The sequence below is a fragment of the Gracilinanus agilis genome, chromosome 1 (assembly GCF_016433145.1).
Source record: "Gracilinanus agilis isolate LMUSP501 chromosome 1, AgileGrace, whole genome shotgun sequence".
Classification (NCBI taxonomy): domain Eukaryota; kingdom Metazoa; phylum Chordata; class Mammalia; order Didelphimorphia; family Didelphidae; genus Gracilinanus; species Gracilinanus agilis.
In genome coordinates, this window is record NC_058130.1 from 152,806,546 (window position 1) to 152,820,563 (window position 14,018).

Consider the following 14,018-nt stretch of genomic DNA (forward strand, 5'->3'; position numbering starts at 1 on the left):
AAATCAGGAGAATGTTCTGACAGATATTAAAACATTATATACACAATGAGGTAAATGTACCTTGGTCTTTCAAGAGGTAATTTAGGTTTAAAGCAAATGAAATATTGAAGCATTTTCTTTACACGTATATTGACACCAAATACCTCTATAATAATTTTCAATGGCACAATGTGAAAAAGGATACCAAAAAATGTTCATGACTTATTTTACAAATTTTGTTTAGAAAAATTAATGAATGTATATGTTCTACAAAGAGTCAAATGTCATTAGCCACATTTTCAAAGGTATAACACAAAAGAATTTTAATATTAGAATGAAAAGTGCCAATGTTGTACTGTCATCTCTTGTCATGTTGTACTGTCATCAAGAAATCCAGCATTCCAGCATACAGAAGTATTCCAAAATTTCAAAACAGTCCCTCAAAGCACCAGTAACAGTCAAATATAGTGCCACTCTGAAAGAACTGAAACCATTTCAATAGTCCTTTTCAACTAGACCAGAAATCTGATGTTTTAGAACAAGGGTCTCTTTCCCATTTTCCAAATGAAGGAAAATACCATTAACATTTTGCTTTCAGTCACTGGGTCATTACAAAACATGAATGATATATTGATGAAACACACCAAAAGGTAATGCAGATTTTGTTTTATCTTTTTACTAATACTTTTCTCAACTGTTAATCCACATGTCATCTTTATTTAATGGGAACTAGAAAACACTTACATGATGCAAAATGACAGACTAACTGTTCTAAATTTAGTTAAGAGAAGATAAATCTGGTATGTATTAGAGCAATGTCAATCTTTTCTGAGTATAGGCACTTTTTGATTGTACTATGTACTTTGCAGAGGCAAAGGTACAGCTCCCATGCTACTACTGGATCTAGAGGGGCTCCCCTGTGTTTTTCATGATTTCCAGCTTAATCAGCATTATCACATTTGGCGCCTCTGTCATCTCCTCAAATCTTATACAAGGCTGTATGAGGAGTTTCAGGGTGGAGACTCTACCCAGAAGGTTATGATCTGTGAGCAAATTTTAATAATGCTTGGTTAATCTCAAAATTGGTTGTCATTATTGTGCCTCACTCTCAGAAAATTAAGAGACGTTGTTAAACAGTGAATAACTTTAGTCAGCAACCCTAAGACTCTGGGGAAATCCAAAGAAATTCATTAGGAAAAAGTTGTAGGCTCTAAAATTAAAGAGTTGGAAAAGAGTAATGCTGTAGGATCTGGTGCTACTTGTGGACAAAACATGGGCTCTATTTCATAGCCTTTTTTCTGGGGTAGGAATAAAGCTTTTGGACAGATGGCATTTTAAATCATGTTCACTATTTTTAGGGTTAAATAAATGAAATATAAACAGCATGCAAGAAGGCAACTGTTTCAATATTACCAAACTAACACTATCACTATCAGGCTATTATTGCCTCACAAATGTTTTATGTCACCTTTTCCAATATTAGATGCTTTGGGGTTATTTAAGCTATCATTGGCCCAAACAAAAAAGTTGTATTCATAAATAAATTTATATTAGAACCCAATCAAGAAATGTAGTAATTGAATTCCCTTATTTAAGAAATATCTATGCCTACATAGCCAGGAACCATGTTAGCTCAACCTTCCTACTAATAATATTAAATATTGCTGAAATTTTATCTTTCACAAATGTATGAAATCATGCATTACATTTTTCTAATTAGACAAGAAATTTGGTATATTCTTGAAATTATATAAATTCTTTTTAATGATAAAAGGCATTGGTCCCCTGAATTTAATGAAAGAAAATCAAATGAGTTGACAAATCTTTAATTTTTTAAAGTGTTCCCAGAGCTAGAGGTACCTATTTCCTGTTTAATATAAATATTACAAAAATGAACCTCCTAAAACAACTTTTTCATAACTACAGGAAAAAAAGGCTCAAATCTGGGCAAATTAGAATACTATTCTGTGTAGCCACTAATCGTGATTTACTCATGATGTTTTTAAATAAGTGAAATAAATGCTAAATTCCTAAAATACATCATTTCATTCAATTTTTGTTTTTTGGTTCTGGACCAATTGTCTCTTATATTTGTTCTTTCAGATTTTAAAGAGACAAAATATTATAATGTAAATTCAATCCAGATGCATGGCTATCATTTAAAAAATGCTATAAAGTTATTCCAAGATGGATAACCCTATAAATTCAAAGACTCAACTCAGAGTAATCTTGAGGGATGTTCTTTAGAACTGGATGGATCATAGTGATTAAATAAAAACTTTGAAAGTTGGGAAAACTCTGGAAAGACTTTATAACATTGGAAGAAAAGGATAGTGATAAATTCAACTTGTTAACCTCTATGACAAACTTACTTTATGTATTTATTTGATTTCAGAAATATTATTAAAATTGAAATTCCCCCAATACTTTCTTTTGGATTTCTGTGTCTCAAATATCTAATGGAAAACTGAAATGTATATTTAAGTTGTAATATTCTGCTCACGTTACAAAAAGAAAAAGTTGATTAAAAGCTTTATCTCCTTTCACATTCTAGTAATAACTCAAAAAGTACTCTAGTTTCAACTTAGTTACAAAAATATCAACAAAGGCTACAGGACAAGTTTACTTTTACTCAATGCACTTGTATCTTGTATACCCATTATATTTCAACCTTTTATAAACTGCTTTCACTTTTTTAAGGAAAAAAAAATCTACTGAAGTTTTAACAGTGTGGTAATTACATAGTTTAAAAAAATAGCACTGCCTTTGATCAGATAAAGAAAAAGAGCTTACAGAACTACACAACTTTTTTAACAAGCAGCTAAATATAGCAAACTTTCCCTTTTAACAAAATTAGGTTTTATGCTCAATTTAAATTATTAAAGTACTATAAGCATCTAAAGAGTGCCACTTGATTAAAAAAAAAGATTACCACAATTAAAACTCAAAATGTATTATTAAAATGTGACCATAACTAAATTAGCTAAATTTAATACTATCTAATTTCCATAGTGGTTTAAAAGCATATTTGGGTAAGAATTTTATTTTAAAGAAAGGTATAATTACATGCCAAAAATACAATTTATTCAATCAGCTAAATTAATCTTTTGAATTTAGCTTCTGTAGATTTGATTACGCAAGCAGACTTTCTACAATTTTACTAATCTGAATAAGAAAGACATAGAAGTGGCACTTACTGGTATATGAGTACAATTTCATTTTGAAGGCTTGAGATTCTGAGTAAGTGAAATAATAATAGCATACAAAATATAACTGCATAAATTAAGTTCTCATTTGGATGAGGTCATTTTAAAATTCAAGGTAAGAATTTTGTAAGTGTAGTTTAGTTTTAAAAGATCCTGAAAATTAAACTGCAGTACATTCAAAGTCTGAATCAAGGATAATTTTAGTGGTTCAGAATACTTTGAGATTGTACTAACAAAAATTAAGTCACTTATATTAATGATAATGTACTGTACAATTCAGCTCCCCTTTTTTAAAAGATAAATCTTTAGCAGAGTTAACTAAAGACTGACAATCAACTTTTAAAAAACAACTTTCATGTTAATAAAAATAAAGCGACTACACAACTTCTTTTTAACTGTCCCAGGAAGAGGTGTTCGTAGTGCACAGAAAGAAGCCACACAGTTGTTTCTCAGGGCTATTGTAATCCTGGCGGTCAGTAATCCACTGTTACTTCCATGTTTCAAAGGAGGCAATGTCCTTTTGTTCCCTCTCAATGAGGTAGAACAACTGACCTTCCAAATGAAAACCCAGGAATTGATATGGATCTAAAGTGTTACTCAGCTGAAATGTGGAATTACATTTTTATGCCCTCTTGTTGACTGAGCTGTGATAATGTCTTCTTAATACGTAAAGCTGTAAGCCTAGCCGCTCCATTGGCATACCAACATTCTCGCATAATTTTGGCCATCACTCTCAAGGCCTGCAGGAATAAGAAATAAAATCAGTACTTTCATAGGTGATGCAAACATTCTGTGTAGACACATACTGTGATATAAGAAACATAAATGTGTACTTCTGTAACAAAGGCAAGAATGAATACCTGCCCCATTTTATAGAAAAGGAAATGGAGACACAGAGAGCTAAGATGAGTAGCCCCAAATCACATACTTAGTACTCCACAAAACTTAAATGTTTCACTTTTTAAACTTAAAAAAAATAAAAGCAATAAATTTTCATTCTAAAGTTAAGCTAAATTTTCTAATGGATTATGACAACACTTGCAATCGTGTGAATTTAAAAGATTTTGTTCTAAATACTACCTTCAAGATTAGAATAAATTCCAAATATTTTGTATTCCAGGAGAGAAAGTGAGGGAGGGAGAAGTGAAAGAGAGAAGGAGGAAGCGGGAAAAGAGAGAGAAAGAACGTGAACGCAACTCCATGTATTTGTGAAAAGAAATAAAACACAACTGTCTTTACTAGAAATCTTCATTGAAATTAAGCATTGTGATATGCTAGGTTCTACTTCCTCCCACAACAGAGTTTTGGAAAATTTGTAAAAGAAGAAAAGAAATCTAATGGTTAAGGATACTGGCTATAGGAAGTCTTAAGCGTGTGTTCAAGCAGTAGAGTTTGTTTTGAAGACACAAAATGGTGTCCATTTATGCCCATGTACTTAAAATTACTTCAGATGAAAACAAAGTTGTTTTACTATAATACTTGTCTTCAATGCAAAAAATTATTGGAACTGTCACTAAATATTCGTAGTTGAAAATTATAGTTGGTCATAATACTTACTTCACAACTCTGCCATCGATTTGGAATATTTGGCCGTAACTTCTGTTCACAAACAACTTTCCGCATTTCTTCTACTGATGGATCAGAAGGTACAAGATCATAATAAGGCAGCTGGTAGTCTTCGTGAATTCCTATTTGTTTAAAAAATATATATGTGTATATATATATGCATATATAATTTGAGATACATATCTTATAACTAAGTATTAAAAATTGCACTTAATTCAGGTATAATTGTTCCTTGCTCACCATAACAATTTCTTTGGAACAGTAAACATGATTTATCATTCAAAATAAAGGATACTTCATCAGCTCTATGAAGATGGATTCCTCCTCAGTGAATAGCTGCACTTAAGGTATTCATTTAGAGTAATCTAGGTCATGTGTAAGTGAACAAAAAGAATGTAATACTGATTCGTGTTTTTTAGTTATTTCCTTGGTAAAGAAAACTTCCTCTACTAAAGTCACCCAAAGACAAGGTCATAGAAGTGGCTTAGGGTACAGATGGGTGAAGCATTTGCCCAGCAGGGTCATGCAAGTCAGGATGTGTCAGAAGCAGGACCTGAACCCAGCTTCTTCTGAGTCTAAGGCCAATCCTCTATGATGTTCTGTTGCCTCTCATACATAAATCACATGAAAATACAAATGAATGGCATACTGTGGCATACATGCTACAAACATACTTGTAGCATTCATATGCTAACATTATAAATTACCTATAAAAGTCACAACACACTAAATAAACACAAACTGACTTGAAAGCATATATAGCCCCAATTTCTAACTGGATGAATAAAAAGAGCAAAGATAAAGTCTATCAAAATACCTCAATAATAAAGAGGCACATTTGTGTTTATGTTACTTATATTTCACTAGTGTGTGTATATTTGACATACAATTATATATGTACTATCAAATTAATAAAGTATATCTATTTGTATATATGTAAATTACTTTATATGCACCTATGGTAGTAAGATAATCATTATATGTAGATAACACTTCTTTAAGAGCACATCTTACAGAACACATTATCATATAATATTTTATTATGTATGCATGCAATATTTATACACATTTATATTAAATACAAAAATAAAGCGGCTTCTTTACTAAGTAGTGTCCTTTCTACCAAGAGATATGACTCAATTTCAAAGTTCTTATTTCCTTTTATTTGCTCTTCCACAAAGTGGAGAAGTCTTCCGTATGAATGCCTTTCCTCTTGTAGGTTTTATTCTATTTTTAACAGGTGTGGTTCTTCCTTCCTGCTCCTATCCCCTTCATCCACTACATTACTATAATTCTTCCTAACAGCACATACTTTAAAATTTTATACACTGCCTTCTTTACACAGGTATCCAGGAGGTGGTTTAGGAACCAACAAGTTTTGAGAAACAACACCCAAGTAAAACTATATTTAATAATGACAAACTATATTAGCTTATGGGAGGCCCTGGAACCCAAAAGACTGGGAAAGAATGAATTAAACTCTTGAGAACTGCTTTAGCTATTTCAATAAGGTATGAAGAGATTATGAGCAGAATGTATGAACATAATATACCAGTGATAGGGGTACAAGGAGGGGATCTGTCATCTCCTGTCTGGTGTCAGAACAGAGGTAACTGCTTCAATCTATCTTCTCTCCGGCCCATGTTCCTAGCAAATGCACTATTATTTCTAAAAAATTATTTCTTTGAAATGTTACTATGTTTTAAGTGGCTATATGGCATCCATATATCTGTGGTAGTTGTTAAAGCATGAGTGAGATAAAAAAGATACAAAGTATAAAATGATACATTCTAAAAGCTGATTCCTAAGTAACAAGTACAATATGAATTGAATTTATCCCCAAGTCAAGTATCTCCAAACATTTGGATAAGAAAATGTAAATGGAGACACAGAAGTACACAGATATCTGGAAGTAGGTTATTCTTTCCCTTAATAAAAAAATCTTCCCTTTCTTTTCCACCTTTAATTGGAATTGAAAGAGCACTCAAATGAAATAGCTTAAGTAGTAAAGTAGATTTACTAAATAGGCTTTATTTTAGAAATTGATATGTAATATATTTTTAAAAGATCTTATTTACATAATCTTTCGTAAATTTTAGAATGCACATTTCTCACATCTCTTGAGGTAATGAGAAATAATACTCATATCATTAAATTTTGTATAAAATTGTAACTTACCACCAATTGAACATCTTCGAGCTATTTCCCAGAAAACTAATCCCATTGCATAGATGTCAGCACGTTTGAATGATTCAAAGTGTTTCATGTTTATGGAATCATCTAGAACCTCAGGGGCCATGTACCTATTTAAAAAAAAAAAGAATTAAAAAATCAAAAAACATTAAGAGGCAGGAACTGGGCATAATGTTGGGAACATAAAAAAAGGCAAAAGACAGTCCCTGCCTTCATGGAATTGAATGAAGGAGAAAACTGCACACAAATCAATTAAAAACAGGATAAATAGGAGATAACTAACAGAGGAAAGGAACTGGAATTAAGAGGGGTTGAGTAATAGAAGATGAGATTTTAGTTGGGTCTTAAAGAAAGCCAAAGACCTCTGTGCTTATATAACAGAGAAGGTGAAAATATTCAAAAAAATTCTCCATATTTAAAAATTATTCTGTAATCGTCCAATCAGCAACCAACACATAGATCTCTGAAGAATTCTTTCATCTCAACAATTAATGACATGTGGAAAAACCATCAAATACCCTTATAAGTAGACTGCCAGAGAGCAGTTAGGTGGCTCAGTTGATAGCCAGGCCTGGACTTGGAAGGACCTGGGTTCAAATTTGGCCTCAGACACATCCTGTGTGACCCTGACCAAGTCACTTAACCCCCACTGCCTACCTCTTACCACCCTTCTGCCTTGGAACCAATACCCAATCAATATTGATTCCAAGAAGGAAGGTTGGGGTTTAAAAAAAATATCCAATTAAGGATTACCTATATGTGTTAACAAAGACACTTGAAAATGATTGAATAAAGCCATCAATCTCTAGATCTTTTTAAACTCTATTTTCAAATCTATTCAAACCTGACATATGGTTGATATTCTTAAATCAATTGCTAATCCTTGTTATCTTAACTGCATCATCGTGAATACTGTTATAAAGTTTCTAGCTTTTAATTATTTTTAAATATTGTCCTACCTCTGATACATAGTGCTGTGTGAAGATTTAAGCTTTCAGTGACTCAGGCAACTCTTAGTAAGAACATAAAGTTGCAGAGCAGGAATCATCTGTTGGCAGAAAAAGTTTCTACATGGAGAGTTCCTAATACTAATGAAATTATGGTTCAGACAAAAAAAAATTTGTTTAAAGATACCATTCTAATTTGAAATATTATAGCATTCTGTAGTCACATGTTACATGCATGGATTTCTTGATAGAGACTGCTGAGCTAGCTTACTCCAACAAGGAAAGATTGAGGTGTAAAGTGGAAGGGACGAAGAAAGCAAAAGATTCAAGGTTCAATTGTTTTCCTCAGCTTCTTAGCAATATCTCTTCTACACTGAAAATGATCCTCTTTCCTGGAATTCTTTCCTCACAGCTTCTAGAACAATAAATTCTCCTGATTCTCAATGAACTTCCCTTTTAAATAGTTTTATTGATTTTTTAGAAATAATCACTGTCACCTCCTGATGAGTTCCCCCCATTCCCAGCTCAATGGGGAAAAGAAATCACTTTTTTCTAACAAATAACTGGCTCCTCTTGCTTCCTAAATGTTGGTATTTCTGGTCTCTCCTGATGATCTCATCCATTCTTATCAAACCTGGAGATAACACAAACTTAAGAGAGAGCAATCACAATGAATGCCAGAATCAGGATCCAAAAAAAGATCATGGCAAGCTAGAATCCAGGACAGAAACTAACAAGATGATATCTAATAGGGCTTACTATAAAAATTCATAAAACAATTTTTATTATAAAATTATAAGATGCAAAAGGTATAGTTGGTCACTAAAATATAGAGATTTTAATAAAAAATAAGCTAAGACAAAAAGCAAAATAAGGCAACCCAGAAAGACAGTTATAATCAGGATGAAGGAAGTAATGATCCAGCAATCCTCCCCCTAGTCCCACCATATCTTGCATGCTGCATTGGTTTTGGATGTCTCACTTTGAGGAAGGGCAGAAATAAGCTGGAGATCATTGAGAAAAGAGTAATTAGGATATAAAATGCCTTGCGACTGTAATGGTTAGAATGGGTAGTTGCCAAAAATTGTAATTAACCGTTAAGTCACAAAACTGTTAATAACTAGATTTATTAACAAGAAAAAGAAAATAAAGAGAGAAATATAGAAAAGAAGTGAAGAATTTCCTAGCCTAATAATCCAGAGCCTAACAACTCAGTGTCTGTCTCCAAATCTCAGCCTCAGAAAATAACCCCATCAGCTTCCAGCTGGGTCTCATTTTATAAATCCTTACTACATCCATTAGCTCTCTTACATCACTCCCCAGGAACCAATCACAATTCCTCAATTAACCTGGCACCACCCAGGGGCAGTGCCTGTGGGATCAATTCCCAGGTTGCTGATTGACCCAAATTCAAAGCAAATGGAAGGGAAGTCTAAATCTCTGATTGATAGAATAAAAATACAAATTTCTTTCTCACAAGACCATACCAGTGGAACTAGAAGGAACCTCAGATGCTTGGTGTGGACTTACGTTGTTAGCCCCCTAAAGGGCTGAACTAGAACAACCCAAGGAAATTGCAAAGAGGAAGACTGAGATTCGATGCTAGGAAAAACTTGCTAAGAATGATAGCTCTGCCAAAGTGAAATGGGCTGCTTTAGGAAGTAGTCAGTTCCCCTTATTAGGATAATAATAAATATCTGGTGGTTAAATAACAAAATCTGTGGGTGAATAACTCCTAGGTGGGTTTGGGAAAGGTGAGGAATGGGGAAATGGAAGTAGAGAGGGGCACCTCCACCAGGAGAATCAGCTGGTTCTTGATGTCAGTTAGGTGCCAGGTTTGTCTGGGAAAGGAGGAGAAACAAGGAAGGTCTGTATAAAAGGATTTAATAACAAAATGGGATGGGGAGTGAAGGGAAGTAGGAAAACTTAACACTCAGGTCCAGTGAAAACTACCAGGGGAAGAGGGATGGACACAGACTACACTAAAACTAAACGTATGAGCAGACTGCCTAAGGCCTGGCAGTCTGGCTTGACAGGGTAAGGGGATCTCATGAAGATGTCCTTGGTTGGTCTCAGGATGTCACAGCTGGTCACAGGAAATCAGGATACACAGCAAGAATAAAATTCACAGGTGAAATGAGGGAGATGAGATAATCTGTATGTGTCCACCACACCAAATGAATCCAATTCTCAACCTACAACTTCATTGGTCTGAGAACTGAATCCCCCAAAAAACCTGACAGCTGCTCCAAACCCAACTGTCAACCTCCAGAGTCACTGTGTGAGTCCCTATGACAAGATTCTAAATTCTCTTGCCAGCCAGTCTGCTCTGCTATCTATCTACCTCTGCTATCTAACAGACTTATATTTCTCTACAACACCCTTCATGAAGTCTTCAAGCAAAGACCTGGTGACTTTTCATCATTTATATTTTAAAGGAGATTCTTGTTTATGAATTAATTAGGATAGAGGACCTCTGAATTCCATTCTAACTCTAACCTGGGAATGTTTGGAAAGAACCTGAAAATCAGCAAACCCTTACCTGGAAACTGCCATATCTTCCCAGAAAACTCAGGTTTGGAATCTGAAGTCAACGATAGTTCTTTTCTATTCCTTAGTCTCTGATATAATAATGTGTTAGGTCCTGTATTTTCTGTCTTCAAAATATATATTCCTTTGTCTCCATTCCCAGAGCTTCCATTCTATTCTAAGACTCTTACTACCTTATTTTCTTTAAATCTTTATCCTCTCTCTTGGAATTGATATAAGTATTGGTTCTAAGGCAAAAGAGTGGTAATGGCAAGACAAATAGAGTTAAGTGACTTGACCAGGGTCACACAGCTAGGAAGTGCCTGAATGAAGATTTGAACCTAGAAACCCCCGAGACACCTAGCTGCCCCTTCTCATTTCCTTTTGTCTTCACATGACTTCCTGCCCCTACTCATGTTTTTCTTGTTTAGACTACGTTCTTAAGACAATTTTAAAAAACAAATTGTATTTCCCTATTTCACCTAGGATGAAGATACAAGGGCTATGCATAGGCCCAGGCCCATTCCAATTGGCACAGAAGCTTTGATTCTCCAATCTCCATCTTTGGCTGGTTTGCCCCTTCTTAAGGTGGTGGTGGCTCACTATACCCATGCTAAACTAGTAGATACTAATTTGACTTATTAGCCTACTGAAGCTCAATACTCCTGAGTTCAAAAGATCTGCCCCAGGGATTATAGGTATGTAGTGCCATGTCTAGTCATACTTGGAATTCCTAATTGGTACTCCTCTTTCCAAATTTTCACCCACCCTCCTTCCTAAATTCACTTATGTTTACTGTTGCCATATTAATCTTTTATTGCATACCCATAATCACATTGTTCCTTTAGTCAAAAATCTTCAAAAGTTCCTTTCTGCTCACTGAATAAAAGACATTCAAGAGCCTCTTCATTCAACCTCAACCTACCATTCCATAAGAATAAAGTGAGCCCCATAGATTTGCTCATGGTTCTTATAGCTAGTTGGTGGTAAATCCATGACTAGAAAGAACACAGCTCCTGACTTGGCATTCATTACTTTTACCAGAACAAAAAAGCTGCCTCCCTTTTAAAAAAGAAAAATGTATAAAATGGTTGTAAATGTAATTTATATTTTGCAATAAACTGGAGCACCCTAAAAAAAGAACATAATTCTATTGTATCATAAACATGGTATACCTAAACATAATGCTACTTGTAAATAAATTAAATGCTTAATTAATAAACTTTTTTAAGCACTCTTAGAATTTCAGAAGGATTTGTGGTCCTTTGACTATCTTGGAAAAATCTGAACTAAAGGCTTCTCTGGAAAACCTCTCACCTGACATTTAAAAAAAATCATTCCAGTGATCATACTTTTTCAAAAACAAATTGGGGCTATTTTAAAAAATATTTCATAGAACCTTTTTAACAAGGTATAGACTAAAAGACTCCAAGATCTTGTTTTTTATATATGCATACATATTTATGTGTGAATGTGTTATGTATAAAAATTTCCCCTAAATATCTGTCTTTTCACCTCTAATCCACAGCAAGGTTCTATAAAGCAAAGTCCATTTCTTTGTATACCTCAGTGTTTCATAGTGCTTTTCATACAAAAGAAACTAATGGATTTACTGAAGAAATATTCCAAGATGTAAAATATATAACATGTCTGGATTATCCCATTTCCTTTCCTAGATCTCCTCTGGCCATATGAAGTCCTATTCTCCCTATATCCAGTGCTCATTATTCCAATCTATCCCTGGCTCTTCTCAAGCTCGAAAATTACATCTAATTCCTTCCTACAGTTTCCTGACCTAGCAAAAATTCCCCTTTCCTCTCTTTATCTCACTTAAGTGTTAGTAAAACAAACAAAACTTATAGTAACTATAACTACTAACCCTTCCCAGAGAAGTTTGCTTAATACTTCTAATGATTCTTTGATAACAAATGGTAACATTTAAAGCAGTATGGGAAATTTTTTTTTTTTAAAAATAAAGCAGTATGGGAGAAGTTCTTTTGGGTAACGATCGATCATCCTCTCTACTATGGAATTCTCCTCCCTTCTAGTAGGAAGAGTTGGTCATTGTTCTACTGTATCTTTCCTTATTCATTGCCTTCTAAAGCCAGAGGCCTAAGCATCTTTATCTGTTCTTCAGTACTTAATGAGTTGAATTTTCTTTTGCAGAGAGCAGCAGACTCTCCTATTTTAGGCCAAGCTTCTGGACTTTGGAGCTGTTGTTCAGGAATTTTGGTTGTGTCCAACTCTTCATGATACCATTTGGAGTTTTCCTGGCAAAGATACTGGAGTGTTTTGTCACTGCCTTTTCCAGTTCATTTTGCAGATGAGGTAACTGAGGAAAATGGGCCCAGGGTCATCAATACAGGCACTAAGTGTGTCTGAGGCCAGATCTGAACTCAAGAAGATGAAAACCAGGCACTCTAATCACACCTAGTATCACCTAGTTGCCTCAGGACTTCAGAGGCATTTAGCAATAATCCTATATAACTGGCTTTTCATCATTAATCTGAAGCTCACCTTTTAGTGAAGATATGAGGATTCTCCTCCAAGTACTCACAACCAAAAAGAATAAAAAGCCTTTGTCTTTCCACTTCCTAGCTCCTCCTCCCCCCTTCCCATCTACTTCCTCCCCAGGCATCAGGGATTATAATCACATCAGTGCCTCTACATACCTCTGTTAATACCTCTAGGATTGTCTTTTTTTCTCCCAATTACTCTTCAAAGAGATTTAGTGCCAAGTGTTGCTCAAAATTTGCATGCAAAATCTTTTTTCAGAAACAAACTCTTTCACACATACAGAATGAGATAAAACTACTTCTACAAGAATTTTTGGATCTGCTGTTAAAGGCTTTTTATCCCTACAGGAACAAATATTTTTAAACATTTTAAAGAAAACTTAAACTTTTTTAATACTTAGTGACTCAAGAAAAAATGTCTTTTGGGTATTTTTCCATAATGACCTAATGCTATGTACAGAAATACCAGTTTTACTGAGAAGTGAAAGAATTCATCAGATGACTTTGGGACAACACATCTAAAAAAGAAGCTCATGAAACTTCTAAAATGAAAAGAGGACAGGATACAGAGGCATAGCATGTAAGTTTTTAATGAATAGTTTTATTATGTTTATTAGAAATAAACTAAAGTAGCTAAATCATAATTTCCTCCATTCTTAGCATCTTGTGATTTTAGATATTTATAAAGCCAATATGAATGCTCTTTATTTATATTAGCTGAGGACATCTTATAAAAGCTCTACCAAAAAAAACCCCCAAAATTAATGATATCTAAAAAAACCTAATCTCACACATCTAAACATATGAATAACACATTTTATTATACAGGTAAAGTGTATTTGTGTAAATAGAAAAGTTTAGGAAGTTTTATGTGTTTTTAACTAGACAGTAATTTGTTTAAGTTCTACAAGTTAGAATCTAGAACAAAGCATAGACTGACACAGAGTGTAAACTTCCCATTTCATATATGTAATCTACTCATGATAAAGCCAAGCTGGTTCTTTGTAATCATGACTTTGTTTTTTAGAACTTTTTTATTAACCACTCTTAAATGATACATTCTAAAATTTCCGCAGGAATCA

The 14,018-nt window shown here is 33.9% G+C and overlaps 1 protein-coding gene across 1 annotated transcript in view; it reads right to left on the reverse strand.

Moving 5' to 3' along the window:
- Positions 1-3,468: 3,468 nt before the first annotated feature.
- Positions 3,469-14,018, reverse strand: part of TGFBR1 (transforming growth factor beta receptor 1) — a 65,708-nt gene continuing 55,158 nt past the window's right edge. The window contains exons 7-9 of the mRNA XM_044657226.1: positions 6,930-7,054; positions 4,743-4,873; positions 3,469-3,925 (exon numbers count right to left, since the gene is read on the reverse strand). Of these exons, the coding sequence (XP_044513161.1) occupies positions 3,800-3,925; positions 4,743-4,873; positions 6,930-7,054 (382 nt within the window). The 3' untranslated portion in view covers positions 3,469-3,799. The remainder of the gene's footprint in view (positions 3,926-4,742; positions 4,874-6,929; positions 7,055-14,018) is intronic.